Source organism: Lipotes vexillifer, unplaced genomic scaffold (genome assembly GCF_000442215.2).
Source record: "Lipotes vexillifer unplaced genomic scaffold, Lipotes_vexillifer_v1.1 scaffold640, whole genome shotgun sequence".
NCBI classification, from domain to species: domain Eukaryota; kingdom Metazoa; phylum Chordata; class Mammalia; order Artiodactyla; family Lipotidae; genus Lipotes; species Lipotes vexillifer.
Window position 1 is genome coordinate 1373487 of NW_006773138.1, and position 13773 is coordinate 1387259.

Here is a 13773-nt window from a genome sequence, read left to right on the forward strand (position 1 = left end):
ACAACTGTGTCTTTCAAAAACTTCTCCCCTGGCACTTCCTCACCGACCGACAAAATCTTTTCCAAGGCATATGGTCCTTATATTTACATTTGTACAGAGCTTTTGCTTTTATAATGTGCTTTCTTGCTTACCTTCTCACTTGATCCTCATAAACACCCCAAGTGAGGTAGGAGGAAAGGGATTATTACTCCCATTTTACAGGAAAGAGACTGAGGCTGCCCTCTTGATTCTCCAGTGTCATCAGCAAACATTTATGGGTCTAAGCCTCACACTGGCTCAGCAGTGCTCCTTTGACACAGGTTCTAGGTTTTCTTTTCTTCTCACGTTTCCTGGAATCCCAGTGGGTTTTACACAGCAGGCACACTACACATATAGCTGATGATGCATGGCTAACTGAAGGCTGCAGTCAAAAGCTTTATGCTGCTTTGGCGGTGCCCCTGTAGACTCCTTAGCTGATTTCCAAGTGAATCGCATGCCACTCCTGTCCCTTTCCTGTTTATAATTCATCGTCTAATCAGATTTTTCAGGGGACGTAAGTTTGCAAACTTCTGTTTTATCCAAATGGATCTGTTTTGTTTTTCCTTGCCTAAATGTTAGGCATCCAACCTGATGGGTTTCACAAATTAATGTAATTTATTTTCCATTTTGTCAGTGCAAAACAAAGGTGTTCTTAAGACAAAGCACTGAAGATCACAGTCCTTCCTCCTCTTCTGTTTCTTGAGTCAGCAGCAAGTAAACAGTTCTGTAAACATGTGTGGGTCTATGTCCTTGTGTGTGTGGACCCGCTGCTTTATTCCATCCTTAACTGGTTTTGTCCTAGTTAAGTACCAAGTGGCCTTGTCTTAGTCAAAATGGAGATTCCCGTAGCATCTGGACTTTCATCAAGGCCCGTTTCAGTTGCTCGTAGGTGACGAACATCACCACATTCCAGGCTCCCAAACGCAAAAATGAGGGTGTAAATCTGATGAGAGAAACAACCACATGGTCAGGTGGGTGGACTGGAGTCCCACATGGATCTATGTGCTCTCCCCACTCGGTGCTGGTGCCAAAGGACTAGCCTTCTGCTAGTCACGAGCATTTTCTGAGATTGTTCAGTCATTTTCTTCTCTACTGAAGGAATTTAGGCAGAAGCTGGAGTTGGGAAAGGAAAGAAAACTAACATTTTGAGCCATGTTACTGTGTCAGGCAGTTAATTCTCACAGTTCTATCAGGTAGCTATGATTGTTGCCAGTTCTTTCTCTTCAGAAACCGAGGTTAAGTAGCTCAGTTAAAACCACCTGACTCCATTCTGCTGCTGGGTATTTCTGGGCTCATTTACAACCTGAGTGGCCACCCCTGCGGAGACCTCGGCCTCCAGCTGGAGGGGCAAAAACAACGTGACACCAAATTAACTACACTCCGGAGAGCCTGCCAGTCCTGCGGTAGGTAGCGCGGCTGGGCGAGAGCCCCCCTCGGCTGTGCTTCTAGACTCAGGGAGCGGCCCGGCCCCTGCCTCTTCTTCAGCCTCTCTCTCCGCTAATCCCCTCCTGGTCCTCTCAGCTCCTGCCAGATGCTTCCTCCCACACCTTTGCCCATGTTGCTCCTTCTGCTTGGAATATCTCCTTCTCTCCTTGCCGGGCTGTTCGCTCTTGGCTCCGTGGGACTCAGCTTGGGCACCAGAACCTCCCACCAAGGCCTCTCCTGAACCCTCAGCCTGAGCCCCTCACAGGGCATATAGCACGGGGACAACGAATGTGAACTCTGGCGTTAGACCTGGATTCACATCCTAGCTTGACCAGCTTCTTGAACTTAATCTTTCTCAGCCTCAGCTTACTTACCTGTAACATGAGGACAGCAACACCTACCGCACGGAGGTGTTGAGAGGATTAAATGAGTTAAGGTACAGTGCATAGCACAGGGCCCAGCACCCGCAAGATGCTCAGTGAATGTTTGCCAAGTGAAAGTACAAACCGAGACAAGTGGCTACAGCTGAAGAGTGAAATGATGGAGGCACTTACAGGAAAAGAACTGTCAGCTGGAACTCAGTTTTGTGACGTCATCCCAGGGTCAAGAACATGGTTGTTTGTTGGGCCCAACCTAACGCTGGGCTCCAGAAATCTATCCTCAGTGGTGGAGGTAAGAGGGCCAAGCAAAGAGCTTAGCGTGGGATGGACGATGTGGGTGGTATCTGATGGTCAGGGTTTGAGCCGTGGCTCTGCCGTTCAAACTTTGTGAGCTGGGACAAGTTCCATGACCTTTCTGAGCCTCAGTCTCTTCCCCAGTAAATGTGGAGAACACGGCCCAGTTCAGGGGGGTGAGAGAGTATTTGTGAAGTGCTTAGCAAAAGGCCTCATACTTAGGGACTTAGCAGTCACGATGCTTGTTAATGACTACACTGTAGTGTAGTCTACAGTGCCTTGGTGCTGGGGACTCTGGGATATGGAAGATGTATACAGTTGACTCTTGAACAACACAGGTTTGAACCGTGAGGGTCCACTTATACACAGATCCTTTTGCAATATTAAATACTACAGTACTGTATGATCTGCGGTTGGTTGGATCCATGGTTGGTTGAATCTGTGGATGTGGAACCGGGGATATGGAGGAACCATGGCAATGGAGGAACCTCATGTATGGAGGGCCGACTATCAATTGTCCACGTATTTTCAACTGCATGGGGTCCATGCCCCTAACCCTTGCATTGTTCAAGGGTCAACTGTATAAGCCACAGTCCTTGGCTGCAAGGAGCCTGCACTCTAGCCTGGGGGATAATTTAAACTTACAAATACTATAATATTGATACAAAGTAGGAAGTGGTAGATCCCATAAAAGTGGTGTGGAGGAAGGTATCACTGAAGTTCACAGAGGGGGAAAGTTTACACCTGAGAGTGTTAGGGAGGAGGTGGCATTTGAACTAGTCTTGAAGGACAGCTAAGATGTAGAGCATGTGGATGGTGCAGGAAAGGCATTCCACGCAGAGGGAACAGTAAATGCCAAGGCAGAGAAGCAAGAAAACGTGAAGCACATTGGGCACTAGGGCCGCCGACTGTGGTGATCCACAGTGATGGTGGTGGGTCAGGGAAAAGTCTCAGGATTACCAACCACCTTTCCCTCCTCCTCCCCTGCCCAGGACGTTTGGGGATGGCACTTTGACCTGTGCCTAGACATCTTTTTCTCAGATAAGCCTCCCTGACTCTCCAAATCAGACCTGGTCCACTCTTTCTAAAAATCATTTCCGTAGGTCTTTATACTTGTCCTTTGTGGCATTTATACCTGTGCTGTTCACCAGTGTGTTTCCAGGTGGACCCATGGTAGACACAATCCACATGGCAGGAAGGAAGGGAGGCCTGCTTCTCTAGGAGGGAGTACTGGCAGCAGGAGGGGAGGCTCACCCCTTATAGAAGGCTGTGGGGCCCTCCTGGGACACCATCTTCAGCATACAGTCGAAGGGGCTGCGGTACTGGCCTGGGGGTGAGTTCATATACCGGGTCTTCACCACGTCCACTGGGGAGGCCACCACTGTGGCACAGAAGCCAGCTCCAAAGGCAGAGACGAAGTGGCAGGGGAAGTTGTCTGTCGCAGGTTAGGGAAGAGCAAATGTTGGGCTGTGAGATGAGGAGTGCCCTTGCTTTCTGTTTCATATGTGTCCACTGTTTGTCCCTCATGAAACTGTGAACTCCCTGAGTGTAAGGATAGTGTTTTCCAAATCTCTCACAGTGCCCAGGGCGGAGCTCTTGGTAAGGACTCGTAAAACAGAATTGGGCTGTCCCAGGGTTGGAAGGTAATCCAGTCCAACCACCTAGTTGGAGGAAACTGTAGTCAGAGAAGGTGACCCTTGCTTAAAGGTGCACGGGGAGAGATGGCACAGGGCTGGAAGCCAGGTCTCGGGCCTCCTGTCCGGGGTTCTTTCCTACTCATCATAATGATGTGCTGGGCACTGCGCCTCCCTCTGCTCCTTCTAAAGCCCAGTTGCCTGTGGGTGGTGCCCACTCTCTGGCGTCCCAGGTTCCCTCTCTGCTATGGGAGGGCCATCTGCCTGGAGCCCAGGGCCTCACCGGTGAGCAGGTGGTAGTTTAGCAGCTTCTCCTTGATGATGTCGTAGGTCACCATCTCAGCACAGTTGATGATGGCATTCCTCACGATGTTGGGCAGAGTTCCTGTCAGGGAGAGGGTGGGGCTGATGAGTGGGGAAGAGCAGAAATGGAACCCCTGGCTGCAAGGCCACAGGCCCCAGTTGGGGGGACATGGTGCCCCATTCCAGGGGTCTCAGAGGAGCCCACCTCAGGTGGGTAGATTCCATACTTTCCTTTCTGATGTTTAAAAACTCTCAGGTTGGGCTTCCCTGGTGGCGCAGTGCTTGAGAGTCCGCCTGCCGATGCAGGAGACGCGGGTTCGTGCCCCGTTTTGGGAGGATCCCACGTGCCGCGGAGCGGCTGGGCCCGTGAGCCATGGCCGCTGAGCCTGCGCGTCCGGAGCCTGTGCTCCGCAAATGGGAGAGGCCACGACAGTGAGAGGCCCGCATAACGCAAGAAAAAAAACAAAAAACAAAAAAAACAAAACAGGTTATCCATGTCCTTCTTAGAGACAAAAAACAGAGAGGCCCTCTTGTATTTGTTTGGGCCACAGTTCAGAGGATAATCTGCAATATCTCTCAAAATTAAAATATGCCTTCCTGAGACCTGGCTAGAGGGAGAAAAGGAAGCCTTTCTTTGGAAGAGGGAGGCTAGGCTCTTGGAACAGTGACAGGATGTAGCCCTGGCAGGGCCCTTGGAGAGCATCAAGACCACCCCCCCCGCCCCGGTTTCACAGATGAGGGCCGGGCTCCAGGAAGGCATACAGCAAGTGAGGCTGTGACCCAGGTGTCCTGCCTTTAACCTTCACTGGGTCACTGTTTCCTCTGCAAGATTCACGTGAGCCCTGGCCACACGTGGGAGAGACAACAGCATTTGTCAAGGTGGCCACCACTCAGAAACGTAGGGAACCCTAAAGCCTTGTTCCCAAGGAAGCCCCCTCCTCATGGCTGCTTCCCCCAGTGGCCTCTCTTTCTTCTCCATGCCCTGCAGTCATCGTCATCAGCCTTTGCTGGGGAGGCCCTTCGCTCACTCTCTGCTGAGCCGGCTCAGCCTTTGAGGCCCAGATTGTGTGTCACCTCCCCACGCCCCAACCCCCAGCCTGCATGGCCTCTCCTGCCTCCGGCCCTGCCCCTGCGTGTGAACCCAGCACATCCTGTCCTGTGGAATAGCTGCTCCTTGACATGTCCCCTCTCCTCTGGGTGACTGTGAGAGCCACAAGGATGTCTTCTATTCATTTCTCTCTCCCTCACAGTCCTGCACGTGGTGAAGAGTTGGCAAACTGAACTGAATTTGGGGCAGGGTGGCGGGTCAGCTGGCATGTTGCAATGGTTGGGATGTTCCTTTAGAGTCGCTGGAATATGCGTGCTGGGCTCTCCCCTTGCCCAGTTCCCTGCTCCAGCCCTAGGGTGGGGAAATCACTGCCCAAGCCCCCCTGAACCTGGAGTCCAGACCTACCTTTCCACAGGCCCCGAACCCCTTCCTCCCTGGCGATGGTCCTGTAGGCATCCATTGTCCCGCTGTACTTCCTGTTGCTCCCGGGCCCAGCGTGCATGCTGGCCTGAAATCGGATCTTCACCACATCCGTGGGCTGGGCACAGGTCACTGCCATGGCCCCGGTGGTGCAGCCCGCCAAAATCCGGGTAGTGACGCTGCAGTCTGGAGAGAAGGAGAGTGAGTGGGCCAGTGTTCCACCACCCAGCACCTCTCTGGGCCTGATGCTGATCTCTGGGGGCTTCCCCTGCTCGATGCCTTCCTCTCTTGGGCCAAGGTTCCAGAGCCTCCTTAACGGAGGCTCAGAGTCTTCTCATGAGCATGTTACCAACTTCTCACGCCCCAGCTCTGCCTCTGAGTCTGCACTGCCCTGGTCTTCTGACCCACAGCCTAGATTCTGCTTCTGCCCACCCCCTCAGCACTCACGGTCCGATCCCTTGGGGGTGTAGAACTGCTTGACGGAGTCGTAGAGGCCGATGCGGACGGAGGCGAAGCTCATCTGGCGCTGCAGGCCGGCGACCAGCCCTTTGTAGGGGCTGCGGGGGCCCTCGGTGCGCACCATGGTCAGGATGGTGCCCAGCACCCCGCGGTACTGCGTGCTCCGGGCCGCCTGGTTCTCCCCCTGGATCTGAGGGACACCCCGCAGCGGTGTGAGGGGCTGGGTCGGGGGTGGATGGGGCTGTGTGCAGGGGGGCCTGCTTGGGGCTGGGCTCGGAACAAGCATGATCACAGCATCACATCCTGGTAAAAATGACAGTTTTGTGTAGCAGTTTCCAGCCCACAAACTGTTGTACACAGTGTGGTGTTGGATCCTCAGGGAGGACAGGGTGGATTGTTTTTCTTGGTACAGATTGTCAGTGGCTTGCCCAGGCTCACCCAGTAATTCCTTACTTCTACTCACTTTTTGGCTTACAAAGTAGGGCAAGGCCATGAAGGGCCCTGGCACGTCCTGCCAAGGAATTAAGATCTTTTGGCCTTGGGTGATGGTGATGGGTGATGGGTGGCGAGGCAGGGTCATGGGCAGTGGGGTGAGTGGCCTGCTCAGGTCCGCTGTGAGGAAGAGCAAGCGGGCAGACACTGCAGGTGCCCCGGTGGAGAACTCAGCCCCTCTGCTGATGGGAGTAATGACCCTCGGCCAAAGGGTGCCTACCTGCAGGCGGACCTTGGCTGTGTCCAGTGGAAAGGTGAGGAGGTCAGCAAAGCAGGCCGCTGTGCCCGCCCCCAAGAACTTCACAGCCGTTGTGGGAGGCACCTCTGAAGGCTTCAGTCCAACCATGGTCCCAGGGGCTCTGCCCGGTCCCTCCAGGGCCCAGCGGAGGTCCAAGGAGAGAGGCTGCTGCACAGCCCTGGGCTTCAGTGCATGGAGGAGGCTGCAGGAGACAGGCCAGAGGAGGGGATAGAACCCATGCCCTCTGGGCCCGTCCCCAGGCCCTGCTCAGCATCAGGAGGGTGTTTATAAGGGAAAAGCCTGTGCATGGCTGTGCTTAGCTGTGTGGATTTGACTTATAAGAACAGGTCACTTTCCTCCCTTATGTCTTGCCATCTTCACCCTGACCCCTCTCCCCTCCCGGTTGGAGGTGGGTCTTCACTGTATAAAGGCTCAGGCAGGGACAGGCAACCACCCAACCCCGTTCTCCTTCCCCAGCCTCAGGCTGCTTCCTGCGAAAGGCCTGCTCCCTGAGGTGTATGGAGAGAGCCTGCCAAGTCTCATCGCTTTAGGCCCTGCCGTCCCAAATCAACAAAATAAATGTGCCTCATGGCTCAGTTAAACTGCTATAGCCATCTTGGATGAGGGGTTGTAGTTGTTTCCTCCAAGCCTGCCTGAATGTACTCTTCTTTACTTAAAACAAACACAGTCCTTCTCAGCCTGTGATTGCTTCTCTGTCACCAAAGATATTTAGCCTGTGACTAGAGATGTTTCCTCCCAACACTGTAGGACTCGTGGGCTGGTGTTCTGCTGTGGAGGGACGGGGTGGGGGGGCGGTGACTGACCCTGGGCCCCTCTGCTGCTCGGCCTCCCCAGGGCTCTGAGGGAGACTGTGCCCCCTCCCTGCCCCCAGGGGTGCACTTGTGCCTGCACCCATCTTACTGCTGGTGGACCAGGGGCATGTGTACATGAGGGTCCTGGTTTAGCCTTGGTTACCTTGGGAAGCTGGCACAGGCCTTTGGTACTGATGCCATCTCTTGGCAGTTCATACCCATGGGCACCCCAACTCACACACTCGGCGCCCCCCAGTGTGCTGGGATCCTGGACCCTTCAACATTGTCACCTCTGGAGCCAGGGCCAGTCCCACAGAGTTAGCTGTTAAGTGGGCTGACTGTGTGCCCCCTTCTCTACGGTAATAGAAAAACTCTGGTCCTGTGGTGAGGAAACCTGAGTTCCTGCCCTGTCTTCATGGCTTACTAATGGGTGAGGGACATTAGATACATTATTTAACCTCTCTTGGGTAAATGGGAATGATATATTACCTATTCACCAGTGGTGAAATGGATTCCAAAAGATAGGGGTGACCACTTGAGGCTTCTTTCAGGACTGTGGTCTACAACTCTCGTTCTCCCTGTCCTGTGTCTTCAACCCACATGGCTCCCTGGACTCTTATGCTTGCTGTCACCTTTCCCTAGAAAAGTCTGTTCTTAAGAAGGAGCTGATGTTTCTAATTCATACTAAGGTGTAAGTGACTATCTTAATGATCAGCTATTTCTTGAACACTATGGCAGGTACTAGGGGAGGAAAGATATGGAATGAATCATGTTTGGCCCTTGCCCCCAAGGAGCTTACATTCAGGAACACAGGTGTAGAATTATCCAAAGGGAATGAAGGAGGTGAGATGGAGGATGGGTTGAGATGGGAGCTCACCAGCCACTGGATCCCAGTCTGGAAGCCTGGGTCATAGTGTGGAGGGACAACTTTTGAATCCTGCCCCGGGGAAGGTGGTGCTTTTATTTTGATCTCTCCTGGCATGAAGTTGCACTTAACATTTTACTTTTATTTTTAAAACTTTTAAAATGAGATATAGCTTACATATAAGGATTGTATGCATTTTGAAGTTACTGAGTCATAAAGGGAATTGTGCACCGATTCTGGAATGTTAGGACTGGACAGCAAATGCAGGAGGAGATTTTCTGGATGGGGACCTAACCTAGTGTCCAAACATAATTCAGATCATGTCACTCCCCTGTTTTAAGGCTCTCCAACCGCCCCAGCCCTGCCTAGTTATTCAGAACAAAGTCCAAAGTCCTTATTGTGGCCTATGGACCTCCCTAAGACCCAGCTCATGCTAAGTTCTGTGCTTGGCGCTCCAGGAAATCTGGAGATGAGTAAAAACAGTCTGTGTGACCTGCCCGTGGGGAACTCTCAAGGAGTCTTGTGGGGGCATTAGACACACCCACACGTAACTGCAGTGCAAGATGGGATGGATCAATGTTGGAAGGAAGGAACCATCAAGAAGGGACCCCAAGGAGGGAGAAACCCTCTCTCTTGTTTGTGAGGTAGAATTAGGACAGTTTCATGGTGGGGGGTGGGAGGAGGGCCTTGAAAGGTGGGCAGAATTTCAGCAGCTGGAGAAGTGGGAGGGGGGATTCCAGGTGCAGGGAAGGGCGTGCGCTTGTGTGAGAGTCCAGGGCACCGCTTAGGGTAGGAGGAGGGAATGGCTATGGGGCGTGAGGCTCTTGCAGTGGAGCTTTACACACAATTTCACTGAATTCTCACAACTTTCCAGAGAGGTAGCCTCCTCCTTCCTCTCCCTGCGTTTGAGCAAATGGAGGCTCAGAGATGTTGGCTTGCTCAGTGTTACCAGCCACCAGTGTCAGAGCCTGGTTCACTCTGCTCTACTAGGCTTGAAACAGCCCTGGAAAGAGGGCAGGACAGCATTTAAATCCATTTTACAGGTGAGAAAAGAGAGGCTTAAGATGGAAAGAGATTTCCTCAAATTCACAGAACTCCAACCAGTTTCTTGTGGTGGCAATAAGGCCCCCTTCACCATTCATTCCACTCAGGGGCCCCAGTGGATGTGGTAGTGTGGATATCCACCATCTTGCTTTTTTGTTGAGGGCATTCAAAGCCCTTTAAATTGCATGCAAAACCCCTCTCTGGGGAATTAAGTGCTAAGCACATAGAACAACAGCTTGGCGAGGAGGGCTGGGTGGGTGGGCATCAGTGTCCAGTTTGGCAGAGGAAGAAAATGTGCCCAGAGAGGCTGAGACTAGCGCACAGCACACAGTCAGGCCTCAGGCTCCCTCTGCAGTGCTCCTCCCACAGCTTGTCTGCCTGCCTTTCTGTGTTGCCTCCCTGAGAAGGTCCAAGGAGGATCTGGCCCCTAGGGAGGCTGGCGTGGAGCTGAGCCTGGCTGAGGGGACAACACTGCAGGCGTGCGGGGGGAACACTGTCCTCCTTCCCCTTCACCCTGCAGAAGCCCAGCAGCGGCCAGGCAGGCTCAGTCCCTGGCAGGGAGGCTCTGGCTCCTCTGTCTGGGGTTGGAATGAAAGTGCCTGGTTGTGTGTGGGAACAGCTGCCAGTGCCTGCATTCTGTCAGCCTCTCTTCCCTCAAGCCCTGGCCTTTCCCCTCCTCTGACAGGAGCTGTGCTGCTGGGAACCTCGGCTTCAGGAATGTGAGGGCCCGACTCTCAGGGCAGGGAGGCCCTTGGGAGGTGTGTTCTCTAGTGTCTCTTGCTGGTTGTACAAGTGTCCCTTTTTCAAAACCTTGGTGGCCACCCAGGCTCTAATAGAAGAATCCTGCAAGTTAGGTATTTTAATTCCACTTTCAGAGTTAGGAACTGAGGAGCAGAGGTGGGATCCCCCCCAGGGCTGTGTGACTCAGTGCATTCCCTGCCATTGGCCCCTGGCGTGGAGTGTTTGCGACGGGCCAGGCCTTGCAGGGAGCACTTGGTGGGCTTTGCCTCATGGGCTGGGTCCGTCTCCCAGGGGACGCCTGTGTCCTCTGGCCAGAGGGGCTGAACCATCAGGCACGGCTTCCCTTCTGAACCTCCTTTGTCCTCAACTGCCTCTGTCCCACACCTTCTTTAGAATTAGCTCTGTTTTTTTTTGGCCATGCTGTGTGGCATGCGGGATCTTAGTTGCCCAACCAGGGATTGAACCTGTGTCGCCTGCAGTGGAAGCGTGGAGTCTTAACCACTGGACCGCCAGAGAGGTCCCTAGAATTAACTCATTAACTGCAATGGTTTCCTGCCTAGATGGGGGGGGGGGGGCCCAAAGCAGGAACTGGGGCTACTTATCTTGGTTCTCTGTGCAGCCTGGTTCAGGGACGGCCCAGGGCCAGAGGGGTCCAGGGAGGACCAGTTGACCAAGGGACCCCACTTGCTGAGGTGGGGAAATGGGCAACAAGGTCTGAGATGCCCACAGTGTTCTTTGGTGGAGGGCCTCAAATGCCACAGCTGTACTTAATCTAGCAAGAATGGGGACTGGTTGGTGTTTTCAAGTTGAGAAATGACACCATCAGACCTGTGTTTGGATCAGGCTGGTGTAGGTGTCAAGGATGGACTGAAGGCTCAGAGACAAGTGAGGCTGAAGGGATGGTGCAGCAAGAGGTGTTGGAGCCTGAACTTGGTCAAGAGCAGCGGCCAAGGGTGAAGCTGGAGCCTATTCCAGAGGCTGTCCTGAGCCCCCTACGGGAGGGTGGAGTGGACTCAGGTGGGGAGGGCTCTAGACTTTCACTGGTCAAGTGGGGGCAGGGCAGGGGGAGGCCACAATGGTGGGCACAGGCAGGGGCCCTGAGGCCAGTGCTCCTTAACCTCCTTCCCCCTTTACTCCAGCCTCCTGAATTGGTACCCAGGGAGCCCTAGCGGCCAGCAGAACTTTCCCACTGGCAAAGGTGAAGCGTAGAGCAGACCCTCCTTCCTGTGCTCTGCTGGGGCACATGAGGGATGAGACATTTCAGCCTGCACGCCCAGAGTCGTGGTGCCCCATTAACATCTGCCGAGTGCTTCCTGCACCAGGCACCATGCTGAGGGCTTTACAGGCATTGACTAGTTCAACCCCTTTATACAGCATAAGGTAGCTTCTATGATTGTCCTCATAAACAAGGGCCCTGGGGCTTCAAGGGCTTCAGCTAATCGTAAGGCTAATGGAATGGAGCTGGGATTAGAGCTCAGGTCTGTCTAGCACCTGTTCCTGTTCCACCACCCAGAGTCAGACTTCAGGGAGAGCTCAGGATCCCTGAGCTGCTTGTTTACAGAGTGGATTCTTGGCCCTCAGCCCCGGAGATTCAGGTCTGAGTGGGGGCCTGGGAATCTGCATTAGAAACAAGTTCTCTGTGGTGGCTCTGAAGCAGGGATCAGAAGCCCCTTTTCTGAGATACGCTGCCTGACTCCACCCTCCTGGCAAAGCCTCTACTGCATCCCCGCTGAGGAAGCTGTCTGAGCAGAGCTGGGGTGGCCCCCCTACTCAGGAGAGGGGGCCTCATGGGGAAAGGGCTTTATGCTCTGGGGGAATCCTCGGGACTCTGGGTCAGACTAAGGAGAAAGCCACCTCTTTATCTATGGTGATTTGCAAAATCACAGCAGAGGCAGCCAGCAGGGCAAGGGGGAAGTGAGTCCTGGGTGAGTGACACAGGAGCTGGGGTGGAGTCCCAGTCCCGCCATAGTGCCCTCATCAGGGCTGCCGTTCCCTCATCTTGACTCAACCTCTACCGGCTCTGTCCTGCTATGGTTAGCGACCCCTGACAGTTCCTGGCTGCTCTCCGTAGGCTGCTGCGAGGGGAGAACTTGGAGGAGGAAGGTGGGGTGGAGAGTGAGTGGGGTCTTACCTGTGAGTCCAGCCAGAGTCGGGGAAGCATAGGGTCTCTTTAAGGCTCCTCAGGGCTCCATCCCAGGAGGTGGCAGCAGGGACCTGATCACCCCTCTGTCATTTGCTGTCGTCCCTGCAGCCTCTGGCTTGGCACTTGTCTTTATACACTCTGGCTGACGTGAAACCTTATCCTGGAGAAGCTAGTTGACAGCCTGGTCACTTGACCAGAGGCTGCTGGTGAGGGGCAGGGAGGTGAGGGGGAAGGTTGGAGTTCCAGATCTGCTTCAGCTCCCTTGACTTGGGGTTCTTTAAACTAGCCCTTTCCAGCTGATTAAAGAAGCGCTTCCTCGGGTGATGAGGGTATATATGGGGTGGGGGGTTTGGACTTGTCACTTTTGAGAGTCCAAAGGTCAAGGCTTCCATGATAGGCTGGGCAGGGCTCTCCTGGGCCTCCTCTTAATAGTAACAATGATAACTCACTTCTTAATGCCTACCACGTGCTAGGAACTTTACATACATTATTCCTATATCTTCACAACACTATGAGGTAGGTACAATTAGGAGTCTAAGTTTTTTTTTTAAATAGCTTTATTGAGATATAATTCCCATACCATACAATTTACCTATATAACTGGTACAATTCAACGGTTTTTAGTGTATTCACAGTTATGCAACCATCAGTTTTAGAACACTTTCATTACCCTCCCCAATATCCCCGTACACATCAACAGTGTCACTTCCTTTCTCCCCTCCCCACAACACCAGGCAATCACTAATCTACTTTGTCTCTATAGATTTGCTGATTCTGAACATTTTGTATAAATAGAACCACACAATATGTGACCTTTTGTGACTGGCCTCTGACTTAGCACAGTGTTTTCCAAGTTCATCCATGTTGGAGCATGTGTCAGCACTTCATTCCTTTCTATGGCTGAGGATGCATGCATTTTAATGCTTAGGTTACAGAGGGGAAAACAGAGTCTTAGGGAGGGACAGTGACTCACCCAGGTCGCAATATGTGGCAGGGCCTGACTTCCAGCCTGCAAACTGTAATGTACTTTGGACCCATCTGTTCTCTATGATATGACACTTGGGAGCTTCAGCATGGACACGCCTGAAGCCAAAGGGCTCTGGGGAGGGTGTGAGGGTTGGGGCGGGAAGGGTCCCTCACAGCAGCTGCTGAGGCCCCCGTTGGTAGACACGGAGGGTAAGGGGTGGGCGAATCTGAACCTGGGATCCAGGTGACTGAGGAAAGAGGAGGGAGGGGCAGGGGGCAGGGGAGGAGAGAAGAGAGGTAGAAAGGGAAGGGAGGTGACCGGGTGGGGCAGAGGAGCAGGCAGAGGCCACTTCTAGACTTGGGTGCAGAACCATGGCCACGGTCACAAGTCCAGACACTCAAGTGCAAAGGACCTCCTCCTTGGAGCAGTCCCTGCCCCAATGTCAGCAGAGCAGGCAGTTGGGTTAGTCCTATGAAGGGAAGGGGCTGCT

General features: G+C 53.4%; 1 protein-coding gene across 1 annotated transcript; it reads right to left on the reverse strand.

Moving 5' to 3' along the window:
- Positions 1–610: 610 nt before the first annotated feature.
- Positions 611–12394, reverse strand: UCP3 (uncoupling protein 3). Its single transcript, XM_007448087.1, has 7 exons — positions 12305–12394; positions 6694–6913; positions 5970–6171; positions 5508–5708; positions 4035–4136; positions 3372–3552; positions 611–961 (listed from the first exon to the last, which is right to left on the reverse strand). The coding sequence occupies exons 2-7, from the start codon at positions 6817–6819 to the stop codon at positions 847–849; spliced, it is 927 nt and encodes a 308-aa protein (XP_007448149.1). The 5' UTR covers positions 6820–6913; positions 12305–12394; the 3' UTR covers positions 611–846.
- Positions 12395–13773: the final 1379 nt, after the last annotated feature.

Bases quoted from the DNA above. Each gene is read 5' to 3' on its own strand.
- UCP3 (XM_007448087.1), bottom strand. From the start codon at position 6,819: ATGGTTGGACTGAAGCCTTCAGAGGTGCCTCCCACAACGGCTGTGAAG. The intron at 6,172-6,693 runs GTAGGCACCCTT...GGTGTCCCTCAG, and splicing joins CAGCCAAGGTCCGCCTGCAG to ATCCAGGGGGAGAACCAGGC. The intron at 3,553-4,034 runs GTGAGGCCCTGG...AACCTGCGACAG, and splicing joins AAACTACCACCTGCTCACCG to ACAACTTCCCCTGCCACTTC.